The sequence below is a fragment of the Bidens hawaiensis genome, unplaced genomic scaffold (genome assembly GCF_021521415.1).
Source record: "Bidens hawaiensis isolate Kalapana, Puna unplaced genomic scaffold, B.hawaiensis_p1.1 tig00032029_1, whole genome shotgun sequence".
NCBI classification, from domain to species: Eukaryota; Viridiplantae; Streptophyta; class Magnoliopsida; order Asterales; family Asteraceae; genus Bidens; species Bidens hawaiensis.
Genome location: NW_027505230.1, coordinates 35,661 through 51,832, shown reverse-complemented (window position 1 = coordinate 51,832; position 16,172 = coordinate 35,661). Strand labels below are relative to the sequence as shown.

The 16,172-nt window shown below is 34.6% G+C and overlaps 1 protein-coding gene across 1 annotated transcript; it reads left to right on the top strand.

Moving 5' to 3' along the window:
- Positions 1-5,209: 5,209 nt before the first annotated feature.
- Positions 5,210-9,031, top strand: LOC143611688 (nudix hydrolase 25-like). Its single transcript, XM_077085862.1, has 6 exons — positions 5,210-5,284; positions 7,290-7,340; positions 7,630-7,722; positions 7,989-8,086; positions 8,170-8,281; positions 8,914-9,031. Exons 1-6 carry the CDS (start codon positions 5,219-5,221, stop codon positions 9,019-9,021), a joined length of 528 nt encoding a protein of 175 aa, XP_076941977.1. The 5' UTR covers positions 5,210-5,218; the 3' UTR covers positions 9,022-9,031.
- Positions 9,032-16,172: the final 7,141 nt, after the last annotated feature.

Sequence of the window (16,172 nt, the reverse complement as noted above, 5' to 3'; positions counted from 1 at the left end):
GTGTTTTACTAATTAACCATGCCCTAGTCCCCGCCGTGTAGCTCCAGTTGGTTAAAGAGACGTAGGACTTGAAACAATAACCATTAGGCCGCGGGTTCGAATCCGATCATAAGCTACAATCGTTTTGCCTTTGAGTGATCAAGGCTGACTTACCTCTAGCGTAATGTGCCTAGGACTGTCTGGCGTTGGCCAGTTTGCGTAGGAAAGCAACTAAGTGATTCAAAAGATATAAATATGCTTACGGGATTAAGCTAATTCTGTGGAATTAGTTGACTACGGTTGCTCGTGTGTTTGTAGGTTTGAGGAGCTAGAGAGCGGCGTTACGAGAACACAGGCGAAAACGGTGAAGAAAACGGAGCTGGAACGAAAGAGATACGAAGAAAACTAGAAGCTGGAAACGAGCTCCACCGTGGCCCACGGTCCAGACCGTGGACCACGGTCCACCTGAAGCAAACTTTCCAGTTTACACCGTACCGTGGAGAAGAAGTGACACCGTGGGGAGGACCGTGGCCCACAGTCGTGCTTGGATGGCTGGCTGACTTTAGTCAACCGTGGACCACGGTCCACATCGTGGCCCACGGTCCAGGCATGGAGACACATTTGCATGTCCTTTCATTAGCCGATTTGGAGTGTCTCTTGGACTACCTTTTCACTTGGGACGGCTTGGAGGCGATTTTTGAAGACAATAACACTATTTTGGGTGATTGTATTCATTTGTTTATGTTTGGGATTGATATAAACAAGGTACTTGATGCATCAATGATCTCTCGAGCCATGAGTGGCTAGTTCTATGGTATTCCTCTCGGGATGTAAGGTTAATCGCAAAACACTTTTGTTTATTGTTCTTGACTTTGATTGATTATCTAAATGTTATGTTAGTATAGTCATGATGTTTGTGTGATTGTTTGTAGCTGGTCTTTATCGCTTATATCTAGTTTTGACCCATGCGTTCTTGGTGTCGTTGACAACCAAGATTTAGTGGAATGAATTAGGGATAATCGTATTGATTGATTGTTGAGTAACAACCTCGCATTCTAGGAATCCGAGTACTTAGTTCTTGATTAATCACAAACAATTGCATGTACACAAAACCGAGATATTATGGTTTATCCATTGAATGTTAACAAGAGTGTTGAGTAATAACCCGAACCCCGAGAGGAATGCTTGCTTAGTTATTCGTTTACAACTTTCGTTTAGTTTAATCTAGTTTATAAAATCAAATCAAAACCAACTTGAAATTTACTTTTTCGTCATTTATATTTATTTTAGTTAATCGTTGAGCTACTTATTGACTTTCCACAAACTCCTCGTGTTCGATACCCACTTATCGCTATCCATTTAGTAGTATTTGGTTTATTTTTGAGTGAGTCTTCGACCTCACGTCAATATCCGAACTCGTACTCGACCCTACCCGTAGGGTACGAATAGAGTATGCATTTCAGTACCAAAACCCGTACCCAGAAGCGGACCCGATTTATACCCGGTAATACCCGAACACCGGAACCGGTTCCATTCCCGGAACCGGGTTTTTCCAACACCCGAAACCGGGTTTCTCAAATACCCGATCTACACTCGAAATTATCCGAAAAATACCTAAAAATACCCCTAAAAATTGTAACCCCTTAAAAAAATTTCAATCTATATCCGAAAAAAATATACAATATATAAAAAATTCTAAAGTTTTTTCAATACCCAGAAATAGGGTATTCAAATGCCTAGTTTTAGAATGCCCGGTTTTAGAATACCCGGTTCTATACCCGACCCAAACCCGATGCGTAGGGTATGGTTTTTAGAAACAATACACAGGCCGGAATCCGACCCAGATATTGCCAATACCCGATTTTCCAAAACCCGATCATACCCGAACCCGGTTCCATACCTGAAACCGGGCAATTTAAAATCCGATTTATGCACCTCTATTGGAAACTAAGAATCGCCATGTTTTATTTCTCTTAATTTATTTACGTTGTAGCCTTTATATTTATATTTTCTATATAATTTAAGTTGCTTCTCATACGGGGCTGATTATTACTTTTGGATTCTTGGTTCAAATATTTTTTTGTCAAAACTTAAAACCGAACCAACGACTGAATTCTAATTATGTCCAGTTAAGGTTCCAAACCAAAAACCCGAAATTTAACGAGATGATGTATGGATTTCGGGTTCATCAGCTTGGTTTTGTCGGTCTTATAAATGGGGCGTACAAATAAGAAATTCCATAGCCCACTGCATATAATGTGTTCCTCGGTTAACTTAATAATGTTTTCTAGAACCAAATACCACCAAAAACCGATTACCTAAATCGGTTTTGGTTTAAAGCTGAATATGTATTTTGGTTTGGTTTGGTTTGGTTTTAAAATCTACAGCTCATTTCAGTTTAATCAGTTCGAACCTGAATATTTAAACTTTGCCATCATATGATTTTAATTTTTTATTATTAGCGAGAAACCTTAAAATACGTTTATATAATTACATTTGTCAAGTATGATTTAAATTATTGTAAGAAACTTAAATTTCACTACCTTTTGGAAATAATTATCCAATGCCACTTGCCAATTTAAAAAATAAATATTCTCCAAGTTGGATTATGTAAAAATGCACAAGAAAGATTTGGAAAGAACGAAATAAAAAAAAACAATATTAAATGAGAATAGTTTCATATTATAACTTTTTGTATCACAAGGTTTCCATTTTAAAGAATAGTGTTTATGTAGTTTAAATTATCATCCATAATAAATGTTACAGGAATCAGATTCACCCATCTAATTTGTGTTGTTAGGGAGATGGAAGTGTCTAAAACATGAAGGATTGGTATCGCGTGCCACATCAATAAATTGGAAAAAAAGAAATTCGTTCGGGAGCTTTGGAGTGTAAAGTCTGAGCGGAAGAAAAATAACAAAGAGAGTAAGAAGATTTCGAGGAAAGAGGTTTCAGGAGAGCGAGAACACCCCCCTCCCTCCCCTCCCCCGGGGGTCCTGTATCGATTTTGCTTCCCTAATTAATCTCCCGAAAGCATTTCGTGTGACCTTAGTGGTTATGGTTTATATACTTTATTTAGCTAAAATGTGACGTGCCAGTGAAAATATTACGAGAGTCCACATATCATTACTATATATGTAGTTATTAGGGTTGTAAATGAGTCGAGGTGAGCCTGAGCTCGACTAGACTAAAGCTAGCTCGTTTTGAGTTTTTTTTAGGTTGAGATTAGTTCTTGAGTTGTTTTTTTAAGCTCCAACTCAACTCATTTTATTATTTATTATTTAATTCATATAAGTGTTTAATTATTCTTATATATTTTAATAAAAACTTTAAACAAGCCAAAGTTCAGCTCGACCTCTTGTATTACCATAAACAAGCTAATGCTCGACTAAAACTTAGCAGTGAAATGTGAAGTTAATACATAGAATTCTAGAAAAGATAAAACTTAATGATATGCAAGGCTCGACGAGCCTAAACAAACTTCCCATTCAAGGCTCACGAACAACTCGACTCATTCACACCCTTAGTTGTTATTATAACACAATCGTAATAACTATTTTGCCAATTATACATGTATCTAAAAGGCAATTTCATAACTTTGGTTCATTAGACTTTTGTCACAAAGATTTGACATATATACTTTTTGATCCACCAAGTTTACTTTCAGATATTTACTTTTTTGTCCTTTAACTTTGATAATTGATTTTTTGTCCTTTCAACTTACATCTTTGTTATTTTTTTTTGCCTCAAGTTTAATAATGAAACATTTGCCTCAACTTTTACTATAACGAATTAAATTGTTACTGATTGAATTCCCGCCACACCCCCGTCGTAATTAGAGGTGGGCAATAAACCGATTAACTGAACCGACCCGGAAACTGCACCGAACCGGTTTGAAACTGATTATATAGGAACCGGCGTGGAACAGACTGAAACCGTAGGTTCAGAACTGGTTTGTAAATTTCTCCATCAAAACTGGTTCCAAACCAGTTAACCAAACCAAAACCAGCCAAAACTGGTCAAAACCCGAACTAAAACCAATCAAAACCCGAACCAAAACCGATTGTAATATGGTAAGAAACCAGTTTCAACCTAACCCGAAGTGAAACAGATTATAAACCGGTTTTGACTCTTGTTGACCAAAACAACGCGGTCATAACCCAAACCTATTTTGCGTTTTAAACCGATTTGTGCACCTCTAGTCGTAACGCTGACTTTAAACATACAATATATAAAAAATTCCAAAGTTTAATAGTTTCACACACAACAACATGAAAAACGTCATGTATTATTTTTAAATGATTTAAAACATAAATGGATAATATATAAACAACCAGTACTATAGAAAATGATAAAAAGGAAACAATATAAATAGGTGCTCCCACTTTATGACTGAAAGTCAACTCTATTTCTTAACCGCACTCCCTTTTGTCTTCTTCCAACTTTCCCCCAAACCCATTTGCCTCATTGTGCATCATGCTAACGTACGCTACCAACTCTCAAATTTTGTACCATGTTGCCATGTTCATGGTACTTATCCTACACCCCCATTTTTTAACTTTTTTTATCAATATCTTAATTGAAATTTAGGATGATAAACTAACTATTCAAGGGTATGTGGCCTGTGGGTGTATTCGTCTCATTTTTTATTATTTTTATTTATTTTTTTATAAACCAATACTTTAATTGTAATAAGTAAGATAGTGATTACATTGAAACAGAAGTCAAACAGACAACAAGCTGTGTCACTATCACTTTTTTGAACTGCAACACCTAATATTTTAAAAACCTCATTCGCTTATCTTTGAGTCATATCATTACTATGCATGACCCGTTGAACTATGATAAGTAACCCCACAGTCTCAATTACTCAAAGCATACTCGTTTACCTAATATTCCTTAGATTTGAAGCTTTTATCACTGGATATGCTGCTTATTATTCGATTTTGATACAAGTGCGCTAGACGGCGGTTCACAATAATCCGGTGGGGCAGCAAGTATCAGATTCTTTCTTTCTTTCTTTCAAAAAGTAAGTAATTTCAACGGGTGCGCACGATAAGGCTAAATCAGTGAGAATATATATGTATGTATATATATTTACATCCACACAAACACACACACACACTTGTATTGTATTGTGTTGTACGTACTTACTGACATTTCATTGACTTTCATTACAATCACTTTCTCTCTCTCTCTCTCTCTAAAACTATCAATCATCAATCAATTCTTCAATTCTATGGACGATCTTCCCTCCGGTTACCGCCCTAACGTCGGTGTTTGCCTTATCAATTCCGATAACCTGGTAATTTAGTTTTTCATTCATCAGTAATCCACTCCGTTCGTACTTATATTAATAGTAAATACAACGGAGTAGATTACTTACCGTGAACTCGAATCTAGCATCTACAACACATAAATACCAGCAACAGAGTTTGTGTGTTGTAGATGCTGGATTCGGATTTACTATAGATGATTTTAAATTCATAACAGTTGGAATTTAAAATCAAGCAGAAATCAACTCCGTTCGTACTGTTTGTTTGTATGTAGTATTAGTAATAGTAGGTACGAACGGAGTAGATTACCTACCGTGAATCCGAATCTAGTGTATACAACACACAAATATTTAACACCCGTTTGTGTGTTGTAATTCTGGATTCGGACTCACTATTGATGATTTTAAATTTAAAACAGTTTGAATTTAAAATCGACCAGTAATCTACTCCGTTCGTACTGTTTGTTTGTTTGCTTGTAGTAATAGTAAGTACGAACAGAGTAGATTACTTGCCGTGAATTCAAATCCAGCATCTACAACACACAAATTCAACAACAATTTGTGTGTTGTAGTTGTGGATTGGGATTCAATATTGGTGATTTTAAATTCAAAACTGTTTTGAATTTAAAATCAAGCGGTAATCTACTCCGTTGGTACTGTTTGTTTGTTTGTAGTAATAGTAGGTACGAACGGAGTAGATCACCTACCGTGAATCTGAATCCAGCACCTACAGCACATAAATTCAACAACAGTTTGTGTGTTGTAATTGTGAATTCGGATTCACGATTGGTGATTTTAAATTCAAGCAGTAAGAATTTAATTAAGTTACATTTGAAAATCACCATCTGTTCTGTTGGGCGGTTGGTACTTGTAACTGAATTCTGTTAGAAATACAAGTCACGCAACTAGAGTGATTTGAATTTATGAATTGCTATTAAATTTGTGTAATTAGTTGGTTGTTTGTGCATGCTCAACTTGTTTCGATGTCTTTTTCTAAAGCTCAAGTTCGGCTCATGATAGTTTTTCAAGCTCGGCTTGGCTCGAGCTTAGCTTTTTTCGAGCCCGGCTCATGAGTAGTTTTTCAAGCTCGAGCTCTTTTTCTAAAGCTGGAGCTCGGCTGAGTAGTTTTTCAAGCATGGCTCGGGCTCAATTCGTTTGTTACTTATAATTTAATTTACATACGGTTTTAATTATATTTAAATATTTTGAGAAAACTCTTTAACGAGCCTAAGCTCCGCTTCACTCGTTTCGAGCTCTTTTTCTAAAGCTCGAGCTCAGTTCGTGAATAGCTTTCAGGCTCGACTTGTTTGTTACTTATATTTTAATTTTGATGCATTTTTAATTATTTTTGTATATTTTGAGAAAAAAGTTAAACGAGCCTAAGCTTGGCCCGAGCTCGTGTTGTACCTTAAACGAGCCAAAGCTCGGCTGTGTAGTGTGAAATCAATATATAGAAGTCAAAAAGAGATCAAACTTAAAAATACACAAGGCTCGAGCTCATGCTCAATAACTAAACGAGCTTTATTTGAAACTTGGGCTCAGCCCGATCTCTAAAAAGCTCGGCTCATCTTGAGTAGCTTGCGAGCAGCTCAGCTCATTTGCACGCCTATTTATTACGTCTGTTAGGTGTTCGATGCGTTGAGAATTCTGTTTAAAGTTTGCTTAGAATTATTATTATAACATGTTTATGATGAGTCTTCTCATTGAAGTTGGATTTAAAAATTAGTTTACTAGTCTTATAATTATCATTAATCTATTTGTTTATTAAACTTTTTTATAATATTGTTATTGTGAGCATGTGGAAGAGGCCTTTGAGACTCTGTATTGGATCTGGATAAAATTGTTGTTTACATGGATATTCTTTTTGTCTCCATGAACTCAATATTTAATTTTTTTCTTTAATTTTTAATTATTCAACGTTAGTTCGATACGGGCCAGATAAAACCTGTTTGTTTCCCTTAACAGATTACTTTTGACTTGATGATCTGTCGATAAATCTTTGCGATTTATTCGTTTTGTTAATGATTGCCTGCAGGTGTTTGTAGCTTCCAGATTAAATGTACCAGGAGCATGGCAAATGCCTCAGGTAAATAAAGAAAATAACACACTTTAATTGTTTGTATGATTGTATCCATTTTGATTATTATTATTATTATTATCTAAAAATGTAAATTTTTAAAAGACTTTATCTATACAAAAAGAGCTAGCGGCCCAGCTTGTTGCCTGCTTGCCTTCTGTTTCGATGTAAAAGAAATTTTCTATGAATTATAAATTTGAATTTGTTAAAATAATATAAAAATTAGTTATTTTATATTTGAATTTTTGTTGTTATTTTGATAAAATGTGTATATTTATATTTGAATTTTTGTTGTCAGGGCGGGATTGAAGAGTCAGAAGAGCCACTTTCTGCTGCGGTTAGGGAGCTTCGGGAAGAAACCGGAGTTGTTTCCGCTGAGATAATTGCAGAGGTTAGTTTCAGATTATTACACATATGCATAATTCTCTAGTTTTTTTAAATAATTTATCAGCAAAAATTTTGATTTTGTGTTGCTCTGCACAAAACTTGGTCTAGTGATTGTTTTCTTGAACAATACATATATTCGCATGACAAACTCGAAAGTTTAATAATAAATAATGCATAAAAATGTATAGTTAATTTTGTTCATAATAATATTACTAAATGCAATCTTGTTGAATCACTTTCGATGTGGCTTATGACTTTATGCATACATAGGTACCAAAATGGCTGACTTATGACTTCCCGCCCGCTGTTAAAGCTAAGGTGAATCGTTTGTGGGGAGGTGGCGAATGGCACGGACAAGCACAAAAATGGTAAGACTATAAAACATTTGCTAGTGAAATGAACTAATAATCTTAGTTACCAAGTTTAAACATTTTTAGTGAATGATTACTAGGTTCCTCATGAGACTAACAAAAGATGAAAGTGAGATCAATTTGGCAAGTGGTGAAGTTGACCCCGAGTTTTCGGAGTGGAAATGGGCAAGCCCGGAAGAAGTCATTGAACAGGTTAATATCCTCTTGTTTTTATATGGGATGTTATATTCATACACCAACCTCGTTTTCCAGACATCATCAGTCTATGACCCGTATAGGCCTATACAAGGCGTATAGGCCCCGATGTCTCGTATAGAGCCTCATGCCTATACGACTGTATAGGCCTATCTGAGTCCAGGGCCGTCCTTGAGAATCACTAAAAAATTTTGGACCGAAGGCGAGAAAAAATTTGGGCCTTTAGTAAAAAAAATTTCTATAGAAATGGGCTTAGTTTATATATATATATATATATATAAATTTTAAAAAAAAATCGGGCCTACTGGGGTGATTAGGCCGGAGGCCGTCGACCACCCGACCCTCCTTTAAAGCCGGCCTTGTATGAGTCATTACTCGTATGGGTGTCGATATGACTCGTATAGTTGCATTTTGTATGGGTGCCTATATGACTCGTATAGTTTACTGGTCAACGTCTCATGACGCACTATGCCATCTATATGACCCGTATAGGCCTATACAAGTTGTGCAGATGACAGACAGTGCCAGTGTCTGTATATAACATCCTGGTGTCTAAATATCGTATGCTTATATATATGTGTATCATTTTTATGTGACAATGTGACATATATATTAATAACAACAAGCAGGCAGTGGACTACAAAAGGCCGACATACGAGGAGGTTATAAAGACGTTTAGGCCTCACCTAAGCGACGGTGGAAAAGCCGCAGCCAAATGCAGGTCAACAAAATGGTGAACGAACGAGCGAGTTCGGTGTTTCTAACAAAACATTTGTTAGTATAAGGTTTGGGATTCAGAAGTAATTGCACTTGCTCCTTGTACATGGATGTTATGATTAAAACCTTTGTTAGGTAGGTGTCTCTTTATTTCTTGATAAAAAAAATGTTCTCTTAATTATAGTTTATTGCTTTTATTCTTTTGTGATGGTTAGAACCTTTTGAAGTTATGAATTTGTTAGTTATATTTTGTTCTTTCAGGTTACATAAAATATGTTAAGCTACTCATGAGTTACGTTAGATCGATTCATTAAAAGTTTAAATCAAGCCTAAGTATTACATATGGACCTTGACTTAGATTTTATATTTACAAAATAAATAATAATTGTAATAAAAATTAATTAAAGAAGATATATTATCTTTTGCATAGAACCTATAATTGTAAATATATAAGACTAATACTAAATTGATATAAATAACATAATTAATATACATAAAAAAATGAGTATTTGGCGGCTAACCCAAAATTTCTTTTAAGCTCGGGCCCTGCTCAATTTATCCCGTTTATGTCTCTATAATGAGTAAGCACTACCTGATAATGATAATGATAATGATATAGACACACAGTCAGATTGCTAAGGCTGAGGGGTGTGGGGGGCGCGAGAGGGGGCGCGAGTGGGGGCTCCAGCCAATAATATTGTGACGTGTGGCAGAGAGAGAAACTTGATAAGATGGGTGTTGGTTGTGGTGCTCGCGCCCCTGGCCCTGGTGTGGAGGGGCGCGAGAGGGGGCGCGAGCGGTTTTTTATTTTTATTTTTTTATAAATGTATTAAAAAAACGTATTATTAAAACAACTCATAAAAAAAATTTTTTATGGTATGGAATATATAAACGTATTATTAATTACTCTTCTTTTATTCACCCATCTAATCATTCTTTTTTTATTTATTTATTTATGGTATGGAATATATAAATTAATTAATTAAAATTATTATCTTTCTGGTGCTTTGGATTCTTGGTGTTCACTGTGCATTAATGAAGAAAATGGCTACCATACATATGTACAATACCGTTTTATTAACTCCAACCTGCATCAATGGTGACACAGATCCATCTTCACGCATTCCCAGGCCAACTTTACGCCCATTTTCTCCCGCTACCCCTCTTGCGCCTGCCTCTTTTTCCGCGCTCGCGCCCCTCTCGCGCCTCGGTGGTGTGGTGGGGCGCGAGCGGATGGGCTCACGCGCCCCCTGTCGCGCTCCACACCCCTCAGCCTAATTGTATTGACTACTACCTGATAATGATAATGATAATGATAATGATATAGACACACAGTCAGATTGCTAATTGTATTGACTACTACCTGATAATGATAATGATAATGATAATGATAATGATATAGACACACAGTCAGATTGCTAATTGTATTGACTACTACCTGATAATGATAATGATAATGATAATGATAATGATAATTGTATTGACTACTACCGCCCCACTTACACTACCTTCACTCGTCACTAACCATAAAAGCAAATATAATATATTAATAGATGAATCTGTTTTCACATCTCTTTTTTTTAAAACGACTCATTCAATAATAATGAGATTGGTGATTTTAAGTACGTTGCATCGCAAATTAAAAATAATTTGACCAAGGAAAAAACGGTAAGGTGGACAAGAAATATTTACACAATCCAAATAATTATGAAATTAGCAAATTTTCTATTTATTCTTGCAAAACACGACATTTATGAAAGTAAACTATGTTGATTAAAAGGACGATTACCATTAAAATATTCATGGAAATAAGAATCCGTAATCTAGAAAATAATAGAAAATTAATTTAATAGGATATTATAATACATAGGTTTATAAAAATAGAAGACAGAATTACAAATTTTGTCCTTTAAAAAAAGCCAAATTACGGTTCGTGTCCTTTGTTAAGTTTCCTTGCAGGCTGTGTACTTTAAACATTTTTTTCCTACACGTTATGTCCTTTACGCTAACTGGGTTAGAAAAACTCAGTTAAGTATGACATGTGCCAGACATGTGATGAGCATAATTGTAATTTTAGTGTATCTTTAAATTAAAAAAAAAAGAAAATATATATATCCCCTCCTTTCTCTCTTCTTTCTCTCTAAGCCACCACCATCACCATAAATTCCGGCCACCATAAATTCCGGCCACCGCAAACGATCCCTGTCACCCGAACCCGACCCATCCTTTTCCAAAACCCTCCACTGAGATCCGAATCTCGCCGGAAAATCATTGGTGGTTCGAGATCTTCCCGAATCTCGCTGGAAACAACCACCACCACCGTTAACATGATCAGATATAACCACATCTGTTAGGTTAAGTGGGATAATCATAACATCTTACCGGAAAATCGGGCTAATCATAACATCTTACCGGAAAATCGGGCTAATCATAACTCCGGCCGGAATTTATGGTGTTACACGCGTCCGAATATACAAGTCGTGGGCTTCAAATGTGTGCGGTGACTCAAGTCCAGTTTTCTTTTCTTTCAAATATATATATTAACCCACATCTTCTCTTCTTCTTTCTCTCTCTCTTAATATTAATAAAACTATTTAGATTTACACCTCAATTCTCTCCGATTCGTCGCCTCTAAATTAGGGTTTTTTTTCTTTTTTACTTTTCGCTCTCAATCAATACTCGTAAGTTCTCTAATTCGCATAGCATGTTGAATCTGATTACTGCTATCGCTCGATTTGGTGTTTAATTTGTTGTACGATTTGTAATTGAGTCCAAAGTATGCAGTTTTAATTCGATTTCTGGATCCAATTTGGTACTTTTGATTGATTTGAGGCACAGAGCATACTTTTGTGACCTGAAATTGAACAGATAGATGCATGATTTGTGTTTATTTCACTTATTTGACATTGATATATTCGTGCATGTGGATTTATTGGACAATTGCATTAGCTATTAATTTAATTAGGGTTTGTGGTTCAATTGATTGATAATTAGGGGTTATGTGTGTGTGTTATTCCGGCTGATTTTCCGGCCGGAGTTATGATTAGCCCGAATTTATGGTGGCTGGAGTTAGGTTAAGTGGGCTTTGGAAAAGGATGGGTCGGGTTCGGGTGATAGGGATCGTTTGCGGTGGCCGGAATTTATGGTGATGGTGGTGGCTTAGAGAGAAAGAAGAGAGAAAGGAGGGGATTATATATATTTTCTTTTTTTTTTTTTAATTTAAAGATACACTAAAATTACAATTATGCCCATCACATGTCTGGCACATGTCATACTTAACTGAGTTTTTCTAACCCAGTTAGCGTAAAGGCCATAACGTGTAGGAAAAAAATGTTTAAAGTACACCGCCTGCAAGGAAACTTAACAAAGGACACGAACCGTAATTTGGCTTTTTTTAAAGGACAAAATTTGTAATTCTGTCAAAATAGAAAGTCGTATGAAGTCATCAAGCGAACTTCGAGTGAACTCAAACTAAGGACGTTAAAATCGTCTGGTCGAACTCCACAATATTAGGTTTTAGGTTTTCGCTTTTCCATTACTAGCTTGTAGATTTTAGAATTTTTGTTCAAATAATTGTGTATCAATAATTATCATTGTTTTTTTTTGTTTAATTTCGTGAGTGTGTTTTTTTTTCCTCGACATTGAATTATATTCTGCTCGGTATTGCATTATATTTTTCAAGATTTTAGAATTTTTGTTCAAATAATTGTCTTTTTATTTAATTTCCTCAGTGTTTTTTTTCCTCGACATTAAGTTATATACTGCTCGGTATTGTATTATATTTTTCGAGATTTTAGAATTTTTGTTCAAATAATTGTGTCTTTTTATTTATTCTTGTGTTTTTTGTTTAATTTCGTCACCGTGTCTTTTTTCCTCGACATTGAATTATATTTTACTCGACATTGTGTTATATTTTGCGATTCATTGTGTCTTTTTATATTTCCTATATTTAAGAGACTGCGTATAATATTTTTACCCATTATGTATTATAATCAGTTATTATTAAGTAAAATTATATCTTGTAAATAAATAAAATATAATATATATAGTTACTAAGCATGAAAAAGAAACAGAGAAAGGCATTGAAAAAATATAAAATATTATATATTAGTCCTAAGTTGTTCTACACCCTTCATGTATGATTCCAGCTAAAGGGTTGAAATTAACAAGTTGAATGATTAAATATTTTATATATTCAATTCCATGATATAAAATGGAAACTGACCAAAATTCTCACGATCCAATACGACTTTGTAAATCATAAGTAAGTTGAAGAAACATTTAAATATAATAATATTAATAGTATTTTATATTTCATCATACACCTTTTAAGATGCAAAGATTGTTTAATAGATGAGAATTAATTAATTAATTAACTAATTATAAATGGCCTCCTATCTCCAACTTGCACAACAGATAAACAATCCTTTGTAAACTAATAATATTCAACTTCAATATAATCCTAATCATATCTTTAATTTCCATAAGAAGGATGATACATATCAAGCCATCTTCTCATTCTAGTAACATGATTACATGTTATAAATATTTTTTTTTTATTTTTTTGTAATAATAGAATATATATAATATATGCGTATGTTCACACCTAGTATTTTAATTACTAAAACACTAGGTTGGACCGGATTGTGAAAATCAAAGTGTCTTAAAGTGGAAATTTCGTTTAAGTAATAAATTGAACAAAGTTCAAAAACTAAAAACTTTTACCATGAATTTCATAGCCCAGGTCAAACCGATCGGTTGGATAGGCCAACACACCACATCAGTTCTTTTTAAAACCTCTAGATTGCTCTTCGTGGGATCGGGCAATTATATTGAATTCTTGGAACTTGTGGCATGGGTTCAATGGTTGGGTGGTTCACCATTGCTAGTGTGGATATGCAAAGAGCGGGATACGTGACATGAACCTTAAAGGTAGCAGAGGGACGCCCTGCTTGCGGTGCGCACATATAATGTATATATGTGTGAACCCTTGGGTGGGCAAAAGTAAAATTGCACTAATTTTGACGTTATTTTACTAATCACGTGAAAATAACGTTAAAAGTGGCGGAAGGTTAATCAGGCATCATGTGGTGGCGTTGATAGCCGAAAGACAAGGGCACATGCACCAATCAGCCGGTGTCCCGATGATTGAGTGTTATGTGTCTTATGTCCAAGGCTTGATTCAAAACTACTATCGAGCCGGGGGTCTCACCGGAAGCAGCCTCTCTATCCCTATGGGATAGAGGTAAGGCTGTCTACATCTTACCCTCCTCAGACCCTACCATAGCATTGCTATTGGTGGGATATACTGAGTACGATGATGATATATGATGATGAACCTTAAAGGTAGCAGAGGCATGTGCCACCTTAAGAAGTAACCACTTCCTTATTGTATTATATGTGTACTTGTTAAAATGTTCAATAATAATATAAAAACTTGTTTTGCACGATTTATTCGGCAACATGAAGTGTTCGATTATATATTAGCGACACATATAATCAAATTATCCCCCGTATTACGGGGGTTGTTTTACATTATTTGTTCTAATATTTATATCTTTATTTTGATTTTAATTTATTTATTATAAGTAAGTTAATAATATACTTAGGGTTTGATGATAAATGTATTTCACAAATAAATGAAATGTTATGACCCGGTTTAAAAACTATCTGGATTTAGTGAAACCATGACCCACTTATTTTTTTACTATAAAATTATTACTTAATTATAAATAATATCTTAAAAAAATAAGATATTAATTTTTAGTATATCCCTATTTTATAGGATTTTCATATCAAGTATTTGATGAGACTAATTTTTAACTTAATGAAATGTTATAACACATTTAAGAACTATCTGGGTTTGATGAAACCCATATCCATGAATTCGGGTCAAATGCATGAGAAATCTCTATTTAATATAACTGATGACTTGAGAAAATGTCGTAAGCAATCAAAGAACTTTTAAATGTTACGTTTATATATATTTAAGATTAAGATACTTTAATATTCATAAGTTATAACCATTCTTATGAAATATATAAATAAAAAAATAAAAATAGAAAAACTTTTGATTTTGTAGCAATCGCTCATTGTGCAATAACGTTCGAATTTCCTTATTTAATTTCGTTAAAAATTACTCCTGAGTCCTGACCTAATATATAGCCCGGCCCAATAGTTAGTTGGGCCAACGCATAAGGCCATTGTACTTTAGAGTTTAGATAAGGGAAAATCTCATATAATAATAACCAACTTTCAAAAGTGTTTCAATTAGGTCACTGATGCATATTTTTTCCAAATCGAGTCATTAAATCTTCAAATCAAATCTCACCAATTTTTGTGTGCGTCAAAAAAAAATGGATGATAAGATGTGGGTGTCGGAATTTGCAATATATGTAGTTAAATTTAAAAATTTTTAAAAAACGTTAAGTATATTAAAATTTAAAAATAAAAAATAAAATTCACGTCGCCACTCAACGTCAACTTCAAAAAGAAGATAAAAAGATTTCCTATGTGAAACAAAAAAGAAATTGGCTAAAAAAACATGTTAAAACTTTTAATTTAATCAAACACGAAAGTTGAGTGATCTAATTGGAACACTTTTTAAAGTTGAGTGACCTAATTGGAACACTTTTGAAAGTTGGTTACTATTCTATGAATTTGCCCCTTTAGATAATTACCCATAAGGTATGTGAATCCACAAAGAAGCCTATTGTCTGTTTAAACCGAAAATTAAAAACAAAACAGAAACAAAATTAAAAATAATTATAAAAAATATCATTTATTAGTCGTTTTTAATTGATACTTCGGTAACGCTATACTTTTTATCAGTGTTTTTTTCCAAGTCTACCTCCGGATTTCAATCATCTCTAGTTATTTCAATCGTCCATAAGGTCTTACTCGAAACCCTCCCGTTAGCGAAAACCCGAACAACCATGTACCCCCCCCCCCCCCAACCCCACCTGCACATGCGCCAAGCCTTGAACCGACAACTTCTTCTAGGAGAAACTAACGGGCTACCATTAAGCCAAGAAAAAGGCCCATGATGCTTGGTAAGGCCATGTTACATTTCTAACACTTTTGATAATTGGATTCAATTTTTTTTTTAAACAACGACTTTCTTGTATTTAGGCTACCGCATTTTTCAGATATGGAGAGCCCCGATGCCCCA

What these genes read in the sequence shown, in the direction of transcription:
- LOC143611688 (XM_077085862.1), top strand. Translation starts at nt 5,219, where the DNA reads ATGGACGATCTTCCCTCCGGTTACCGCCCTAACGTCGGTGTTTGCCTT. An exon ending in GAGCATGGCAAATGCCTCAG is followed by an intron (nt 7,341 to 7,629) that starts GTAAATAAAGAA and finishes TTTTGTTGTCAG; the next exon opens with GGCGGGATTGAAGAGTCAGA. An exon ending in CGGAAGAAGTCATTGAACAG is followed by an intron (nt 8,282 to 8,913) that starts GTTAATATCCTC and finishes AACAACAAGCAG; the next exon opens with GCAGTGGACTACAAAAGGCC.